This window comes from Uranotaenia lowii, chromosome 3 (assembly GCF_029784155.1).
Source record: "Uranotaenia lowii strain MFRU-FL chromosome 3, ASM2978415v1, whole genome shotgun sequence".
Classification (NCBI taxonomy): Eukaryota; Metazoa; Arthropoda; class Insecta; order Diptera; family Culicidae; genus Uranotaenia; species Uranotaenia lowii.
Genome location: NC_073693.1, coordinates 329463373 through 329484433, shown reverse-complemented (window position 1 = coordinate 329484433; position 21061 = coordinate 329463373). Strand labels below are relative to the sequence as shown.

General features: G+C 39.6%; 1 protein-coding gene across 1 annotated transcript; it reads right to left on the bottom strand.

Moving 5' to 3' along the window:
* Positions 1-3086: 3086 nt before the first annotated feature.
* On the bottom strand, positions 3087-20268 carry LOC129751249 (serine/arginine-rich splicing factor 6). The gene is made up of 6 exons (XM_055746636.1): positions 20011-20268; positions 19287-19771; positions 17033-17175; positions 5591-6136; positions 3677-3786; positions 3087-3604 (listed from the first exon to the last, which is right to left on the bottom strand). The coding sequence occupies exons 2-6, from the start codon at positions 19566-19568 to the stop codon at positions 3456-3458; spliced, it is 1230 nt and encodes a 409-aa protein (XP_055602611.1). The 5' UTR covers positions 19569-19771; positions 20011-20268; the 3' UTR covers positions 3087-3455.
* Positions 20269-21061: the final 793 nt, after the last annotated feature.

The window sequence follows — 21061 nt, the reverse complement described above, 5'->3', positions numbered from 1 at the left end:
TCGATATATTCTTGACGATCGGTCTTAACCTGCAGATCTGATTCTAGACATCTCAACGCGAGATACTTTCAAGTACCTATCACTTTTGCATCCCTTGAACCATGTAGATAATAATTCTATTATATTTTTCAATTATGCTACGTAACGAGAGTGTTACGAAACTTCAACAGCGATTTTTTTATACATGCCAAACAGTTCATACGACTTGTTCAAAACTGATCAAAATTTTGTATTTTTTCTCAGTTTGGTTTTGACAGTTCTCTTTGGTGTGTTTGGAGACATCTGGTGGCCCAATCAAAAAACAAATATTGGTTCAAAACGGTCGTTGGAAATTTTACACAAATTTCGTGGGCTAGCTTGTACGTCTGTTCTCTGTGGCTTAACCTCATTGAACGCATTGAACGGTTCGGCAAATAGTTTTTTTTTAGATGAATCATTGTACCGTTTTGTTTGATTCAATCCAGGTCAACTTCCCCTCGCTACGAGGTAAGTTTTAGCCTATTTGGATTTACCTTTTTTCTAGGTGAATTATACTATTTTATTCACCTAAATTCTTCACCTTGCTACGAGGTAAGATTTACCTTTTTTAGATTTTCGGCGAATTGTACCTTTTTTCAACCTCGATTCAGGTAAATTTTAACCTCGCTGTGAGGTGAGTTTCACCTTGAACAGGTAGAAGTTACCTTTTTGGCTTTCACGAGCTTTCATCTTGCTATCTCGGTAAATTTTACCTTCTTATTATTTTCCGTGTAAGAATCGCATATGGTTTGAGGTACTTGCACTCAACCGAAAAAGAAACGTTAAATTCACCTTGATTTTCACGTAGGCGCTCATTACGTGAATTTTGGCTTGACTTACGTGAATCACCTAGAAGCTAATACAAATTCATTTGATGCGTACGTGAAATTCACATAGCCGTTCGCTGTCAAAACAAAGACACATTCGATTTACGTGAAAATCCAGTGATCCACCAAGTACAAAGGGATTTGGTGCATTCTATGTGATGTTCACATATCTCTGAATAACTTATTCACGTAAAATCTATGTGAAAGAATACAGTATTCAATATGGTGCGGATCCAACAGTTTGTGCTATTAGAAAGAGAAATTCTAGGTGATAGAGAAGCTGATTACACGTGAGTAGTAAAAATTTGATTGTATACCTATTCGTTATTTTTAATATTCTGCAATTTTATTTTACAGAATTTGGAATTTTTTTATTTATAAGATCCGGAAAAGTTATTACGTTCATATTTCCATGAAATCTACGTGAATCGCATGTGGCAGAACGAATCCTTTTTCACATGCGATCTACGTTTCTTTCACACACAACTCATATGAAAATTACGTGAATTCTGCTTGCTGCGCGAATTCTGTTTGCTAACGAAATTCACGTAGATTTCACGTGATTTTCATGGTGGCAAAAATCTATGTACATTTTCACGTAGCGTTCATGTGAAAAGTTTTTTCGGTGTGGAGATCTTTGGGTATATGTACTGGTCTTGTTTAAAACCTTTTAAAACTGTTGTTAAATTTTCATCATGGCGGCAAAGCTAATTTTCGAAAAATAAAGTTTTCTCCCAGAGGCACCATGTGACGGGGGAATCGAAATAAACACAGCTCTAGGAGAGTTTAAACAACAAGCCCAGTTGGATTTTCAACTTCCAACCATTCCCCATTCATTATGTACTAAAATCTAGTTTAGTCTCGTTGTTGAGTTATTGATGAAATAAAAATTTTCAAGAGAAGTGTAAATGGGCCTATAACAGAAAAAGTGTTGTTTAAAAACGGGAGGAACCTTCCGGTGCATCTACCCTCCCTTTCGCATTGTAAACAAAAGCTTACCGATTTATGTTGCTCGTTTGTCATGATTCCTTCTTTGAGACACTACACTACACTTATTGAAAAAAGCTACACGGAATGAAACCAATTCAGTGGGCGGTACGTTATGCCAATGAAATTTAACAGATAATCACAATAAAATCACTTCTAAACACAGCACTTGATGATTAACGTCAACTACAAAACGTAAACACGTCAACACACGTGAAATGAGACCGGCCTTCGAGAATTGCAACTTGAGAAGTAAAGGATTGATTTTGTCACCGCGAGAACTTTGCCTCTCACGCTCTCAATTTCCTATCGAAGTTCGAGCAAGCGCACGTGTTTGGTTGGTGTTAGGCGGTCTTCCTGTATGTGATGAGATTTTTTCTTCCCTCACACTAATCGGGGATTTTTGGTAACATCTTGATGGAACCGTTATCAGAAAGCTAATCATGATGCATGAGATCATCAACCTTAAATCTGAAAAGTATCGACCACATATCTTCTTATTTAAAAAAAAAAAACAGACAAAAGTTGTGAGCACCATGTAACTATGCATTGTAGATATTAATACAACCAGCCTCAACCTTGTGGTTAATACCGCAAAAGGTACTAGAACAAAGGAAGAAATAAATAGTGGAGTTCCCTGGCAAACGTGTTGAATGTACGAATGACGGTGGAACATATCTTGGTTGAATGCCGTCTATACCGAGATGCACGTGACGAGGCTGAACTTGAAGATGATGTCGGCTCTATACTATCCTACGATGCTGCTAGAGAAACTAAAGTGCTGAAATTTTTTGGATTAACAAACCTTTTGAAAGAAATCTAATGTCTATGGTTAGGAGAAATTTCATGTAATTGTTATGCCGTTTTCGTTTTTCTCCACTGGTGCGGGGCAAAACTTTCTCTGAATAAACAAACAGAATCGTCACCCGGGACGATGCAAATATATGGTTGCTATAGTCAACCTTATGCTTACCCCCAACACTGACAACTTCTACGGGTCGCAACCGCCTGCTTGAGGTTCAAACCTCGGGCAAAACTAGTGGAGTCCTGAATTAATAAACGAACACAATAACAGCAGTTCGGGCAAAACTCGTGGATAACTAGGTTACCACTGCCAATAAACGAAAACACTATTTAGTTTTAAATCGAAACAAGGGTGCTTAATCGCTTGGCGCACAGCACCCTCTCAAATAAACGCACTTCAATCAATCAATCTCTTGAATTTCTTTCAAAATAGGAATTAAAAAAAGCCAATTTAGTTTTAAATAATTCAGTTCAGTCATAAGAAAACATTTTTATTTGCATTTCAGCATACCAAAATATGCTCATCCTATTTACACTTGTAGTTCACATTATCATACGATAAATTACTGTTATTTGTAAAAATTCAGGTTCGACTAACTCTAATGTTGCTTTTTGCAGTTCAAGGTTTCTTTTCTACATGTAAGAAAAAAAAGTGAGATATCTTATCACCTAATGTTAGTAGTTTACTTTTTATCGACATCTATCTCTGATATACACGTTTTAGTTTGTCGCTTTTCCTTCTCCTTGCTTCTTCTGTAGGTCAGGTAGCGACCAAAAATCTCGTTTCCATCTACGGCCGGTCTAACCTTCCAGCTTGCCTCAGATGGTGCTGCTGTGAATTCCGTTCATGTACTCGTCCATTTCCTTGTCCAGCGAAGATTTCGTGTTGGCCATGTACTGGTCCAGTTCTTTGTCCAGGTCTTCCTTGCTCTTCGGGTTTGGGGCCGACGCGCGTCTTCCACGGGAGACTAAAAGAGAATTCGATTATTAAAATAACTATCGTACAGGAAATGGGAAAGGCGTTGAGCGTTTCAACTAACCATTACGGCCGCGACGTTGGCCACTGCGGGCACGGTTCTGTGAAGCCGCGCGACCTCTGGTGCGGGATCGCCCACGACGGGTTGCCGCTCCCCCGGCATTCGGTCCACCTCTGTAATGAGAATCGAAGGAAGACCGGCTTAGGATCGGAGATCGATGGGACTATTCCGCTATTTGGGTTCGATTCTGATTCAACTTTTCATTGTAAAAGTCTGCTGATGTTTATGAATGCATTTCGTAACTTTCAAATGATTCGAAGTTTTTTTTTTTTAATTTTATGAACAATGTTTAAAATTAGGCAGTTTCAAAACTCTCGTTAATATGAACATGGTTTATGACGACGATAATTGAAAAAAAATATTACTGATGCAACTAGCAAAACGAGAGTAAAAGCGATTCGACTTTAATTTGGTTTTTGTAGGAATTGATAAACTTGAAAAAAATTAAATTAATTTAGTAATTTTGCAGTCTATGTTTGAATTAAATGCATTTCGAATTGAAATAAATAAATATTTCCAGATTTCCAATAGATTTGATGATGATGGAAAACATTCTAATGTTCAAAATTCCTTGTCAGTTTCTAGTGCCTATTCCGATCGCTAAGCCCGGTCCCTGTTTGTTTCCACAAGACCAACGATTTGAAGCTACAAAGAGAAACTCGATTACGTGTGTTATCTGAACGATGGGCAATGTGTGTCGAGATACACGCAAAGGAAACAAACGTATTTTTGCCAAGTATACCAAACCGTCTGGGCGAATGCATCTTCCTACACCGGGCATCCATCAAAGGGGGAGAGTGGGGTGTGCGAACTGCCACTGCGACCATACCAGATTAGCGTACCTGATGTGATCCACGGGAAGGCGAATCAACATGGTCACCGAACATACCTCATTTTGTGTGTATACAATTACCAAACGCAGCCAGCGTCTAGTTTACGAGGGACAGGTATCGCCCATCAAAAAGGGCGACATCAGTATGCTGTCACTACTCTGTCTGTTCTAGGATTCCCAATTATTGTGTTTTGTTGACCACGTGCGACCACTGCGGGAACAACTACAAGAAAAACACCTTCCCGAAAAAACAGGCGAACTTGGGGATTTGTGGGAAAAGATGATGACCACTCGGAAGGGTCGGTGCTTTCGTTCAGTAACCTAGATGTTTGATTTTGTCGGTTTTGCTCGGCGGGGCAAGACACGTGTGTAGAATTGCGTCTGCTATGATAACCAGGTTGTTGAGAGCTTGGTTGATTGACGATGGTTTGTTGAAGTTCATTCATTGATAGGTTGATATAGTTCGATCGTTAAGATTCATTAATACACTAATATAAATAGTTGGATTCTGCTGTTTCATCAGGTTTTCAGCTCTTCTGGTACATTTCTTTAATCACGAATTAGGTTAGATTGACGTTTGAATGCGCGTACGATAGTAAAGGTTGAAAAGAATTAATCCATTATTGGGAAAGAAGCTTAGTGCTGAATCCATCCATCCATCTTCGAAATTCTCTGCAGGAATTGTTTTTTTTTTTCGTTTGCGAAATAAGTTTCCACCGTTCGAAATTTTTCCTCCATGACAAGGTTACTGAGCGATCACTTTCTTTCACATCCTCATCTTTCTTCTCCACAATTTATCCTTTCAAGAATGAGACCACCTTAAAGTTGAGCATATTACGAAGGGCCCCGCAATTCTAGGAGTCTTTTTTCCTCTATTTTTGGCCAGACCTATCGATCCAGAAATGTCAAGTCTTGTGGATTTTGACTGTTTTAGCTAATTCTATGAGGCTATTGGTCAACCACCAAATGATGGACTCCGCTATATGACAGCGTGTTATCTGTGAGCTTTAGTGCTTTCACCATCAGGGTTTTCATTCTACCCGTTTCGTTACAATTTCAAATCATCCTAAATCCGGTATTATTACCTCTGCAGTGCGCGTCCGGGTCTTCCTCGGCCACTGGGGCCACCTTGTCCACCAACTAAGGCTCCTCGCCTCGGTCCTCGCTTGATAATACGTCCTCCGCGACCAGCACGGGCTCCATTGGGCAACGGACGGTTGGTGCGGTTCAAGCCCAATCGGCCATTCACACTTCCGGAGCGCATATTTCCGCGGCCAGCACCGGCACGGCTGGCTGGCCGTCTACCGGTCAATGGGATGCGGCCACGCGAACGCGACCGACCATTACCATTTCCGTTGAGATTATTCAAACCGGATCCGCGGGATCCCACCCTGGACAGATTGCCACGGGATCGGGAACGAGCCGGTGGCATACGGGCCGGTGGCATACGGGTACGGGAACGGGACCGAGAACGTCCGCGGGAGCGTCCTCGATCTAAATTCATCGACGAATTCGAGCGCTGCATGGGACGTCCGCGTGATCGACTGCGGCCACGTCCCAACCGGGAAGCAATGCTCAGCTGCGAATTTGAACGACGCAATGACTGGCGTTCCACGTAGTCGGCATTCATCCTGCAAGTAGAAGAAAAAAGGAAAACGGTTAGTATTTTTTATCAAATGTTTAAATACTCTTAATATGTATCGTAAAGATTTTTTTGTTGTTAAAAATTAATTTGAACTAATGTTGCTTGTTCAACATTCATCTTTATTAACTGTTAACTTTTGGCTCAACTCGTATGAATTTTCCTAGAACAAACAATAAAAAAATTTTGACTAGTCTTACAATCATTGGCGAAATAACAGTTCACCCTGCACAAAACAAAGCAAATGCGGGGGCGGAAATTGTTGAGCTATCATCGTTAATACTATCATCATTGCATCACGATGGCGCTCCGGCTGGAACATGCAACGGAGCCATAAATAACCTTGAACTGTCACGGTACTTGGCATTTTTTTTTTCTATTTCTTCGTCAATCCAGTTCCAAGCACTCGGTACTTGTAGAAGGTGCCATCAAAGTCATCCATCATTCATACCTTTGAGTTTTTACCTGTTTCCACCTCCAAAATTATCGGTAATAAAAAGTATGCAAGGAGGGAGAGACAGTCAAAAAAAACAAACTTTCGCTTTCCAGCTTTGTGTGTCGTTCTAGTTCTAGATATGGTTATGCGCGCTTGTTGGATAAATCACTATTTGGAATGGTAACTGGAACACATCCGAGAGGGACTGATAGTTTTAGAACGTTCGTCTGCAACGCGTAGATCAAGTAGGTGTAGGATACATATGAGACAAGAAAAAGAGAGAAAACCAACAGTTCATGATGTCTCAAATATGCATCACTGACTGACGGACAAAGAATATGAGATAATTGCAAAAACGGACTACTTTGATTGTAGGCGAACGCGTGGACATATTGCCTATAAAAAGAACAGCACTCGTGCTTTATGGCGATTCTAAATTCGGATTTCGTAGTGAGAAGATCACGGAGCAGTGGAAAAGCAGCAACTTGAAGACGGCAAGGGAACGAGGACCAGCCCTAAGTTTACGACAATGGCGCTGTCGGTAGCAGCTTCGAATCTACTAGATGGATTGCAAATTCATAAAATAAAGAGTTTAAATCTTTTCTGAATATTGAGTTATGTTTCAAACTTTTCAGTTTGAGCACATTAATTCAATGAGGGTGTGGAAACGATTGAATTTCGATAGGAAAGGCGAAATTCTTTACAGATAATGGAAACAGTAATGTGTACATGAAAAAAAACTTCGGTAGGAAAGACGAAGTTTGGAGTTCTGATAGAAAAGGCAGAAACTCTAGAATAAAAATTGATGTAGAGTTCTGATGGAAAAGGCAGAAACTCTAGGAAATAAAGTTCTTAAGTGAGAATGAGGAGAAGCCAAAATTTTGGACAGTCTCCGATGGGAAAGCGGAAGACAGTGGAAGAGTCTTTACAGTCTTTGCAGATAATGGAAACAGTGATGTTTAGATGAAAAAAAAAACTTCTGTATGAAAGACGAAGTTTGGAGTTCTGATCTGCCGTTGGACGCATAATTGTCACATGTGACATTTCGACGTTTTTGACTTTTTGATGCCAATCGTGATAATTTGATACGTATTATTGAAATTCTTTGTCGAAACATGAAGTTTATTCTAGAAATTTCGAGAAAAATTCAAAGTCAATTTGTCACACTGGGACAAATGGACGCATAACTGTCACACTGAGACGATTGGACGCATATTTGTCACACTCAATAAAAGAATGTAAATATTATAACTTCGGAACGTCTAAATAGATTTTCACCAAACTTGGCATACGTGTCCTTGATAGTCGCGAGGGGATCATGGAAATATAACGAGGGGGAAGGGTCACTGTTTTTGCGACATCCCAGTCTGTGCAAGAAAAACTCTGCAAACTGCTTCGGGTTCGTTGCTGGCGCTTGGAAGAGTGCATGCAAACGAAACCCACTTCATAACATTAGCCAAATATTACTCTTCCGGCTACGTGGAACTGTAATCCAAAATTGTCCAGGATGGCCATAAGTGGTTGTCGGTGGTTTTGGCAGACCATTTCTTCTTTGGCTTTGCTTTGAGTTTTTATTTTGACGCACCTCGCAAAATACCGGAGATGTCTGTTTTTAATGTTTACGAAGTATGCCGCCAGAGTAACTTCATCCGGAACTTGTTCCAGGACCGTATTCATTTCAAACGGAATGATTGTCCTCTTCTGGTATCGCTTCTCTTGCGGTTGCGACATTTTCAGCACGGCAGCTGACAGTTTGTTGAAAAAATGTTGCTTCGTGAGTGAGCTGCCGCAAATGGCTCCCCGTGCAGTTTTATTGATTGAATCCGATAAACACTTCATGTTTGTCACCAAATAATAAACGCTTTCGAATAATCCGATTCAGACCTGATTTTATCAATTTAAGCTTCCATTTACGAATAAAACACAAGAGCCACGCACGAAATTCCAAACCAAACAACTACTGAGAAAATGTTCGTGGTGTGACAAATATGCGTCCATTTTTCGACAATTCATAGAATTTCGCGGCATAAATGTCACACAAGGATTTTCGTTGAAAAAACAGTTCATTTTCGAAAAATTTGATCGAGGCTCATATGATAGGAGTATACTTTAGAGATCTACGGCATTGAAGTCAACAAAAGTTGCGAAACTGTGCGATAACAGCAAAATGTTTTGGTGAAACTTTAATTGCGTTTTTCTCGCTTTGCCTTTTTGTAACATGTGACAATTATGCTTCCAACGGCAGTGATAGAAAAGGCAGAAACTCTAGAAAAAATTGAATGTAGAGTTCTGATGGAAAAGGCAGAATCTCTAGGAAATAAATTTCTCAAGCGAGAATGAGGAAAAGCAAAAATTCTGATAAGTCTCCGATGGGAAAGCGGACGACAGTGGAAGAGCTCTGAGAAAAAGGAAGAACCTTAGAATATTTTGACGTTCTAGAGAAGTAAAAGCAGAAGTGAGGTAGGCGTTTTTTCTCAAAAATAAAAACGGACGACTTGAAGTATAGTTCGAATTAAGAAAAAAGTATGAGCAAACACTCTTTGTTGATGGAAAGATGAACGACTCACAGTATTGAAAAACGGAATATTATTTCTTCGGCCGATTTTTTCTCCGTCTCCGATGAAGTAGTAGCAGCAGAACAATTGTGTTAGTAGAGAAAGCTAGAAGGTAGAGACAAATTATTTTTCAAGTAAGAGAAACTTGTAAGGTTTTCGATGGAAAAGCGAACGACTTTTTTTTCGAGAAAACGATGGAGGGAAATCGAATCTGAAGCTTAACAACAGAATGTATATTCAAGTATTTAAATAGATTAAAGGACGTTGTGTTTGAAACTCCGAGAGTAGAAAAAAAAAGCAAAAAGAGTAAGTTTTAGTAAATAATACTGTACGAATTATTAAGAATTGGAGATATGATATTTAGAAGAGTACAGAAGGGAAGTATTGTAGGATACATATGAGACAAGAAAAAGAGAGAAAACCAACAGTTCATGATGTCTCAAATATGCATCACTGACTGACGGACAAAGAATATGAGATAATTGCAAAAACGGACTACTTTGATTGTAGGCGAACGCGTGGACATATTGCCTATAAAAAGAACAGCACTCGTGCTTTACGGCCATTCTAAATTCGGATTTCGTAGTGAGAAGATCACGGAGCAGTGGAAAAGCAGCAACTTGAAGACGGCAAGGGAACGAGGACCAGCCCTAAGTTTACGACAGTAGGCACCTGGCACTGTAGCGAAAATGTGCTAGTAACCAAACCCAATATTTCACATTACAACTCGCTAGGCAGAAATAGTGTTTTAAGTTTTTCGACAAAGCTGTTCAGCAGAAATTTTCCTATAGACAGCTTATAAATTGGCACAAAAAAATAATAAGAGGGCTTGGTTCCATAAAAGAAAGAAAAATCATTTCTTTTTGTCATCGCCAAATTTTTAATTTTCTCGTACAAACCCAAAACTTAAAAATTTGTTTGTTTAAAAATTTACTTTGAAATTCTGCTAAAAACCATGGATGAGTTTTGAATCAAAACCAAAATTCGGTATCGATTTTAGTAAAGGGCCAATGAGCCAACATTGCTGTTTCGAGAAAATCGCGTTAAAGTTTGACCGCTCCATAAGCGCCCAGCAAAAATAATATTGTTTTGTATCGAACACAAATCATTAATCCATCAAGTGAGTAGGTGCAAAATGAAGGTCTCCCCACGTACTTTTTCACCCAGCTGATAACTCGATTTGTTCACATTTGACGCATACGCCCTTTTGAAAAATCGATACCGAATTGGAAAATGACTCCAAATCGAATAAATCTAATCAACAGTCATTATTCACTGGTAACAAGAGTTTATTTCACATTTTTATACCACTACGTTACACCACTAGTTTTTGCACCTGATTTCTAAATCTGTTAATATTTCACTCCATGTTGTCATATATTGATACTTGCGTTCTGCAATGTATAAATGAATCTTCGAAGTTGAAGCTTTCGTGTAAACAATGTTCGAAGCACGAAAGATCTGAAAAGACGAAATGGAATAAAGCCATTCGTATTTTAGCCGTCTAACCGGAGACAATCTAATCGTGGTGTTAATCCTTTAGTGATCCGAAAACTTACCTTAAGTATTATTCTATAAAATCAATATTCCCTTGCTGATACATTTTACATGTAAAGTAGTAACATCAGTTTCTTACATTCGAAGCTCGGCATCTCATTTAAAAATAAGAAACAAATGTTCGAAGGTTCCCCAAAACATCTTCAGATTTAGTTCAGACAAAACAGCCTACTTCATGTAAATTTACTTATACAACTTTGACTTTAAAGCCTTAAAGAAATTTCAAGTCTTACCTTTGTGAGTACATTAGCTGATGATTTGAATACGGGGAAAAATGTGGTTGATAACAATTGATTCCCCACTCTTGTTTCATCATCCTGCTAATAAAACTAAACACTATCAGCAAACAAGACAAAAGCTTGGTATCGATTAATATGTCCTACGGTACGTTGCACATCGTGTGTGTGAGCTGAATTGAAATCTAATTTATTTTTCTTCTCTCCTTCCACACTCTATTGTCGAGCGGTGCAATGACCCACAACGATACACCAAGGTCATCGAAAAATGAAGTTCGAGTACGGAAATATCACGAAAATTATGCTGGGCCATATCTCGTTATGGCTGAAACAAATGTCGGGAATATATCTGCTGCGAAGATTGCTAAAAGTCTGGTGAAGAAATTTGGTGACGATTTTATTCGTGCTATGCCGGTTTCTAAAACCAAAATGAAAATTTTGATGCGATCGAGGGATGCTGCTAATGAAATAGCAGGCATCGGTACCTCAAATGAAGTGCGTTTTTTTATCCCCCAACGGCTGGTGGAGTGTCTGGGGGTAGCCTATATTGAGCCGGATATTTGTGATGAAGAATTGAAGTTTGCTAATGCTTACGATAAACGCAAGTCGAATCAAGTTGATAACCCGGAGATAGTTCATGCTCGTCGTGTGCTTAGAAAATTGGCTGATGATAAAGAGGAAGCCCTGTTTACGGTGATTTTTACTTTCGCTGGGCAGAATTTACCTACTCACATCGAGTTAAATAGAGTGCTTTATGCTGTTAAGCAATACATTTATCCTGTCCGCCAGTGTGGTAACTGCTGGCGCTTGGGACATGACAAAAAAGGATGCAAGAGTGCTAAACGCTGCAATCAGTGCTTGGATCAAGTGGGCGGCGAAGATCATGCGTGTGAAAATAGTGAGCCACAGTGCGTTAACTGTTTAGGCTCCCATCGGGCCAATGATCACAAGCTATGTCCGAAAATAATTCAAAAAAAGAAAACCGATAAAGAGCGGCGTGACACTTTTTCACAAGGACGTGTCGATTGGTTTTGTGGAACAAATTCAAATGATTCATCAAACTCACTACCTATCATCTCTCAACCAACAACAATATCCACCGTGGCAGTAGCTTGCCAAACAAATAATGTTGACAAGAATGGATCTAATCCTTCCAGCAAACGTCGTTATAATGTCGATTCGGACGATGAGCTTCCCCAACTTGAAGTTAACATTTCTGACGGGGTTTGCGATTCGATCCGATCGACGATTGAATCTACTGAGGTCATCGATATCGTTGCAGATGCTCTGGAAGTTCCTGAGGAAGATATTGAAACTCGACAAAAAATCCAGCAAATGGTTTTGGAGAGAATTTCAGATGTTGTTAGTGATAAAATGAAAGGCTATTTTGCTAATCTCAGATTATGAAAAAGACCACACCAAGCACTTTAACAACCACCGTTCCTCTGCAATGTCTACAATGGAATTGTAGAGGGATAAATAGTAAACGCTCATCCTTAATCCAGCTCATAAATACACATAATATCAATATTTCGCTTTTGAGTGAAACACATCTCGACAGTCACACAAACTTTAATCTACCGCAGCACACCATGTTTCGTAAAGATCACAGACGAAACTCGATGGGCGTAGCCATCGCGATTCGTTCAGAACTAAATCCCGTAGCATTTCCTATTGCACTGCCAGCGGATATTCAAGCCGTTGCCTGCCAGATCAAATACATCTCCGGGTTGATCACTATTGTATCTGTGTACATACACCCGCAAGCCAACATATCGCAGACTCAGTTTGAAAATTTTTTATCAACCGTTCCGAAACCGTGCATCATTGGAGGAGACTTTAACGCAAAACATCACCTATGGGGAAGCGAGCATGGAAACATACGTGGAGACCGTCTTCATCAAGCCATCGAAACATCTCATCTCGTCATTCTCAACAACGGTCAGCCAACTAGGTTTGATGTAAACCGGTCGTGGGGCGCAATTGATGTCACGCTGGTTTCTTCGAGCCTTAGTTTGTGCTTCGACTGGGAGGTTTTGGATTCACCAAATGGAAGCGATCATTTTCCGATAGTTTTTCATTCGAGTACTACATGCGCGATGAAATTCTACTCTGGAATTAATGTTCGAAAAATCGACTGGGAACGTTTTGCCGGAAGCCTCGAGGAATCATTCGTCGAAAATGGAGAACCGGATAGCTTTGATGTCTTCTTTGAGCTGATTTGGCAAGCACTGCGCAGGTCCTGCCCATCAGTAAACTCGAACCACACCCGCCGAATACCGCAACCCTATTGGGACGAAGAGCTAACAGAAGCGAAGAAAGCCACCAGAGTTGCTTTCCGCGCTTGGAAACGGGAACTGTCAACCGAAGCTTACGAAGGGTACGCTAATACAGAACGAAGGTTCAGAAATTTGGTACGCGAGAAGAAGAGGAAAAGTTGGCAACATTTTTGTGATAGCTGTGATAGTTCTACGTCCCTCACAACCTTATGGAGGATGGCCAGAAGGTTCAAAGGACGCGGAGAGCCATCAAAAAACATCAGAATTTCGGACAATTTGGCCAACGATGTTTTGGACAAGTTGGCTCCCTCATCTGCCAAAAATCCACCCCCGGTTTTTCTACAATGTTCGTGTTGCTCTCAAACTGGTTTTCCATTCTCAGTATCGGATATTCAAGCTGTTTTGAAAACCGGTAAAGATTCGGCTCCTGGTTTGGATGGTGTTCCATATTCCGTCATAAATCGTCTCCCATGGGCGGCGCTTAGTCAGTTGCGAATAATCTATTGCCAAATTTTTGCTTCAGGAAGAATTCCGGAAAGCTGGAAAACCTATAAAATTGTACCGATTCCTAAAAGTGGCCATGATCCGATTTCTCCTTCTGCTGTTCGTCCAATCGCGTTAGCTTCATGTTTTCGCAAAGTGTATGAACTCATAATCAAAGATCGACTAGAACATTTCATCGAAAACAACAACCTGTTCCCTTCAGCTATCAACGGTTTTAGGAAAGGACGAGGAACAATGGATGCGTTGTTTCCACTGATTAACGAAGCTTCCTTAGCTTTGAAAAGAAGAGAGCATGTGGTGATATGTAGCCTCGATATCAAAGCCGCCTACGACAACGTGGAAATTAATGTTCTGGTCCGCGAATTACGCTCATTAACAGTCCCTGAATGTCTAGTAAAAAGTATCTTCCATCTGTTTGAAGAAAGGAATTTGTGCATTTCGAGTGGATTAGATTCAATATCTAGGACAACGTGGAAAGGCCTTCCTCAGGGATCTCCACTAAGTCCGTTATGCTTTAATGTTGTGATCAGTGGATTGATCAACAGTGTCCCTCCTGATGTGATAACCGTAAATTACGCCGATGACACAACAATTGCTGTAAGAGGAACCTCACTGGAGCATAGTTGCGAATCTCTCCAAAGGGCAGTGGATATAGTTGTGGAAAATATTTTCGACCTTGGGTTAGAACTTTCGCCGACGAAATGTAAGTGCCTCCTGATCTCGACACAACAATGCGATAATCCTCCAGAAATAAATATCGGCGGTTGCACTTTGGAATACGTCAGATCCCTGAGGTTACTCGGCATGTACCTCACACGAAATCTGTCGTGGTCGTGTCATATTAGAGAGGTACAGAAACGTACAGCTCCGTATCTTAACTTTTTACGAAGCATATCGGGCCAGTTATGGGGAGCACATCCAGCAGCATTGTTAGTTATTTTTAAGTCATGTGTGAGATCAATATTGGAATACGGTTCCATATTTATGACGGAGTTATCACAAAAAGAAGCCATTATTTTGGATAGACTACAATGGGCAGGAATTCGAATCTGTTTGGGCTCCACAAAAACCACCCACACAGGTTCACTCGAAGTGATGGCTGGTATTATTCCGCTGCAACAAAGAAGAGAACTTGCGGTCATGCGTTTTGTAAATAAAAGAGCGTCACTCCTTTCTTGGCATCGACAATATTCCAGACCGATCTTGGACGGTGGCTTAGTGGCTACGGGAATACACCGCGCAACAAGAATGCTTAACGAATTCATTCCACTTGAACAGCCTCTAAATAATCTCCCATGCTACATGTTCAACCGTGAAGTTGTAAGAACAAAAATATCCATTGATCTCACTGTTAAACGGTTATGTTTAGAACACCAGAACTCATCGGCAGCTGATTTGGTGTCAAACTATCTCTTGGAAGTGTATGCCAACGCGAAAATCTTGGCAACTGACGGGTCGAAAGATATTCAAGGCACAGGTTATGCTGTGGTAAATAACTTTGGAACACCTGCAGAAGGGATCAAACTCGACAGTAAAGCATCCGTTTATATGGCAGAGCTTCTGGCAATCAGGCATGCTGCGAAAATGATCGTAAGTCTTCCTGTTGCTCAGTATATTATTCTATCCGATAGTTTGAGTTGTCTCACGAGCCTGCAAAAAATCAACATCAATCAAAAATATCCCGTTGCTTGGTACGATATAAAAGAATCCATTCTTGAAGGTCAAAGAATGGGGTACGAAATCCATCTGATATGGGTTCCGTCTCACAGAGGTATTCCAATGAACGAGTTGGCAGATCAAGAGGCGAAAAGTGCGTGCATCAATGGTGGTACAGCAGATTATATTTTAACATCATTCGACATCCAGTTTCCGATTCGGCGTACAACAATGCACAAATGGCAAGCAAAATGGAATTCAGGAACTAAAGGACGTTTCTGTCACAGCATCATCTCTAACGTTTCGCTCCAACCATGGTTTAGTAGCTTGGATCTCAACCGCAGACAAATTGTAATCCTTTCCAAATTAATATCAAATCATTCACGACTCCCTGCTCATCTCACTAGGAATGGTATCCTATTGGATGCTACGTGTAGTTGTGGCGAATCCATCGCAGATCCTGATCACATTATCTTCGCATGCAGCAGATTTGAAAATCTTCGTAGACCTATTTGGCGAATTTTAATGAAAAAAGGAATTCCACCCGATATTCATTTGATACTAAAAAAGAAAGACATTGAATTATATAAAACGATAGCTAATTTTGTAATTGAATGTGAAATAGACATGTAAGTAGAACAGTAATCAACACTTGGCCGGTTATGTTATAGAGGTAAAGCCAATAAAAAATTTAAAAAAAAAAAAAAAAAAAAAATAATATGTCCTACGTTGCCAACGGCTGTTGTAACCTGCAACTTTGTTTACTGAACAACACCTCCGTGCTTGCGCGGATGCAACTCCACCGAAAATTTGTTTTGTCAACACGCTTTGGACGTTCGGAAGGAACTAACAATAAGCACTGCTGATAGGGGCACCATATCGGATATTTTGGGCATGCAAAACAACTTCGGTAACCCAGATGACTGCTTACTTTTTGAACCGTTATATTAGAATTTAGAAATATTCACACGCTTCGATTCCGTAACATAACTGGACTGGAAAGTTTATGTCCAACATCAGGATTTTTAATAGTGTCTGATCCGTTATCCACATGATTCATGTGTGGGCAGCAATTCAAACAAATTATAGCAATAAAAAACTCAAATTGATGAGTATTCTTCTTCAGGTTGCTAAAGCATAGTGTATTAAATCGGACGCTTTATAGTCGATGAACTACAACCCTAGATTTGCATGAGCTGAACCGATAGGAATTCCTAACGATCCAGACATGCAATCATTTAGTGCCACACCACGACAAGCCACTCCTCCTCCTGCCGATATATTCTACGACGGGAACGACATCCAAAGGCAATAAATTTCCCCAAATAGTCTGAGATTCTGGTTTGACGAAACTTTTGAATATTCCAGCGCCATAAAGAATCCGCACCAGGAACCAACGAATATTTCTGTTCGGTAACAATGTATCAGTCAACAAATTTGACGGGACCCACTCCGTTGACTGCTTTTCTGATACCGATCTTTTTTTCCTCGTTTTTTATGTATCCTTGTAAATCATCAACGCGACCCAGTTGAAAACTTTTTTCAACCAGATTTTCTCATCCCTCATCGAAAACGAATGGCAATGACTTTAATTTCAAGGAATAACGTTATACCCAATGAAATCCCAAACAGGTTAAAAAAAACTCTAGCAAAGGTACTTACGTGGCAATGTCCGACAGGCTGTTGGAGCGCTGCAACCGGCGGGATCCTCCCGAAAGGTTCAGGGTATTGCCGGCTGCTCGACGTAACTGATTGCGGGCGGCAAAGTTTCGGTTCAAGCGCTGCCGCCCGGAACGGATGTTTCGCTGTTGGTTTGAAAACGACAAAAAGCAAAAAAAAAGAACGGAAACAATGTTAGTAAAATTTAAATTATAACGGCGGCCTATGATTTGATATCGCGGGAGGTTCCTGAAGGTGCCAAGCCACAATGTAATTTGTTAACACGGCTGACAGACAGCACTTCTTTCGACATTTTGTAAAACATCGACAGCTGTTAATGCCAATTTGACGGCGATCTTATTAAGTTAGTAAAACTACATTCCGAGAGGTGTAAAACTTGACAAGTTGAAAAATCAAAAGCAGGAACGTAAAGAAATATTCAGAGGAGCAAATTGTCAGTATTCCATTTCGTTTGAATGGCACAATACTTCCAAGAAATGACTCTAAACAAGCAGTCAAGAGGTCGTGTAGTCAGAAATTTCACAATGTTATGGAGAAAGAGTAGGTACGTGACTTTTTGGGTAAACTAAATGAACTTATGTTGGCCTTACAAAGGTTATGCTACTTCTTTTGAAGGGCAAATCCAATGCTAGTTGACTGGCAAAGAACTTCAGCTATGGAACGAAAGACAAACAGAAACTTTCCATTAACATAAATTAAAGGAAAAATGATGATGGCTTGTCGAATAAGGGGTGGCTCTTTTCAAATGTAAGGTATCAAATGTCTTAGCAAATCATTAATATTTCTAACAAAACTTAGCAAAGTTCGTGCAAATCAAAACTGTCTTGCCGTAATTAAAGGAGCTCACAGAAAGAACTTCGAACTGAACGAAATTGTTGACAAAAAAACAAGTTAACTCTTAATTAAACACTTTTTGGGAGACAGCTCCTCAAATATTGGTTAAGCAGGCTCATAAAATGGACTAAAAAGATGAAACTTTACAATTGAACACTATTTTACATAACTAACATTATGCCTTCGCTAATAATCAAAATGATTATCAAGTATCCATAACTTTTTCAAACGATTTTGAAGAATTGAGAGTTGTTCTTACGAATTCTAGTTTCTCAAGAAGGAACTTTGATTTGTTTAGTATTCTTTCGAACAGAATTGTGAAAAAAAATAGAAACAAAATTGAAATACATTTGAGACACAATCGAGATTCTGATAAAATTTAGTCAAAATTCGAGCCAAAAATGTCACAAGTTTAGAAACATAATTGAGACGAAATAGAGACCAAATTTAAACATATTCGTTTCAACATTGTAGCAAAATTGGGACAACATTGGGGCAAAATTTAAACAAAACTGAGACCAAACGAAGACACAACTGTGACAAAATTATGCCACAACTCAGAACAAATATGGAAAGAATTGTTGAGACAAAATTGAGATGTGATAAATTAGGACAACACTGAGACAAACTTTGAAATAAGAGAAGTTAACATACAAAAAAATTAAGAAGTAATTGACAAATTCATAAAATTTCAATTTAAAAACGATGACCATGTTTAACAAAAGAACGAACCTTAATTCAAAATCTTCATTTTTGAACTTAACTTTTATCAAATTTTGAATGTTTTTTTTAAAGATCTTGAATTTTAACCTTGCATATTCGATTATAAAAAAAATGGAATTCTAGACCTTGAAACATTCAATCTGAGTATAGAACCTAATTTTAATTTAAATGCCAGAAAACTCTTTTATAGAGGCTTGCATTGGAATTGGAATTTCGTCAAATCAAAGAAATGTTGGATAGCAACAAGAAATTCAGTGCCAAAAACCTGAACATTTAACCAATTAGACAAAAAATAAAAAATAAAATAAAAAAGAATTTATAATTATTGACTGCAAAAAATATAATCCATCTCTGTGATTATTTTAGAAAAGTTATCCAGATGGGATCCGAGAATTTATTGTACGCAGTATGTATTAAGATTTAGAATAAGCACAAATCAAAAGGTTTTTAAGGAACAGGTAGACTTCGATCTAGAAGTATTTCTAGACGAATATAAAATATCTAATCTCAAAAGAACGCCCCAAAAAGCATATGAAAATATGGCACCTCAGGAACAAGCAAAAAATAAATTCCAGCACAGTTCAGCGACCCAGATGCAAATTCAACCCCCCTTCGAATAGGTTGAAACGAAAACAAAGAAGCAATAAGCAATAAAAAAAAACAGCAGCAAGCAACTCACATTTCGCAAAGCCAACGGCGTCCTCTGGCTAACGTGTCGCCGATCCAGCTGACTGACCAGCTGCCGATTGGCCAACGAACCGCGGCTTCCGGTTCCGGGAGCAATCCGGCCACCTCCGTACGAATCGACCGAGTTGGACCGTTTTCGCATGTACGATGAACCTCCTCCTCCTCCTCCGCCAACAGATTTTTCCGGTGGAGCCACCTTGCTGATGTAGGTAAATCGGTCATTCAACGACAGCCCGGTCGAACTGTTGAAGTGAATTTTGCTGATCGAATTCATGGCTTGTGTGACGACTGCCTGCCTGATGTTGATGTCGGTGACCGATCGGAAACCTGTTTCAGGATTCTAGGTTTTTAACTGTTTCTGTCTCCTTATCTTTATGGTTTTCGAGATCCAAATAACGGGAGATTCTTCCCAATAGTTTGCTATTAATTAATTCAGTCCGCAACCAACAATGTCAAAAGAAAAATGGCGGCGGAAATCTGGTTTGGAAAAGAAAGAAAAGCAACAATCGTAAATGCAAATTTCGTACCAGAAAAGCAGGCTGTGAAAAAAAACAGAACTCCCGTTTTTTTCAGTTCTAACCTTTCCGAGCAAAATTCTGAAAAAAAAAATACAAAAAATCTATTTTTGGAGCGCAATTCCGGGATGGTCACGCAGATTGTTTTTCTTCCAAATATAGATTTCGAAGATGGCTCTCCTGTTGTGAAATCATTCTTACCTTTCGAGAAAAGCAAATTTTGCTGCTGCTATGAATCACTTTCTACCGATGAACTTTAATCATACACTTGCACGCGTTAAACTTATTTTCCACCGAGAACTATTCTTTCTGCTTTAGGTAGTAAATTACTAGTCTTTTCGGTACTTAATTTCCAAAATAACACCGTTCAACGAAAATGGACTCGATTCCTCGTGTTTCCGATTCGCGATACAGCACAATACGATTCTTCGAACACGTCCAATCTCGTCGAGGGTTGAACTTCTTTTGAGCTTCTAAAAACCGCAAACGGGAGCGCAAAACAAAAAGACGCGAGAAAAAATGAGAGCGAATTTCGCTCCAAAAGAGCGGCATTCGCCCGAGATGGCGACTTTCGCTTGAAAAGAGATGTTAGTCGTGTATGGATTTTGCTCATTTTGCCACATGGGAACCTAGCAGGGCTGCCAACAATACTAATAAAATCTAAAATGAAAATATTGCATATGCGCCTGCTCTGAAATTCAACTTTCAATGCAAATTAATCATCTCAAGTCCAAATATCCAAAGCATTGTTTTCTCATAATATCACTTTTTTCCAAAAAAAAAACCACGTAGACAGGGAACCTTCCTTTTAGGGATCTAAAAACGACTGTTATGAAATTTTCCATGATTTATGATTTCGATGGTAAAATTTTCGGCAGTTTCATTCACAGTTTTTAACCCGAATATTCTGGAATCTGTTTGGCGCACGAATGAATGTATAGGTACATCATACATTCTCTCCATGTGAATGGACAAAACGGATATCGCGCCTTCTCACACAAGCGTGCAGCAAGTCAGCCAGTCGGCGAGCAATTACCAAGCTGAGTAGTGCGTGCCGTTCCCGCTGCAGTTAGCGATCCGGTGATCCACTGGTGCTGCTTCCGAGCTTCGGAGCTCCGGACAGGTCTGCACAGAATCCATTTGACCCAATTGAAATCTGAATTACAATTAATATTGATGCATTTATGTATAACAATTTTGAAGTCCGAATGACAAAGAAATGCAGGATGAACAAAATTGATAAAAACAACTT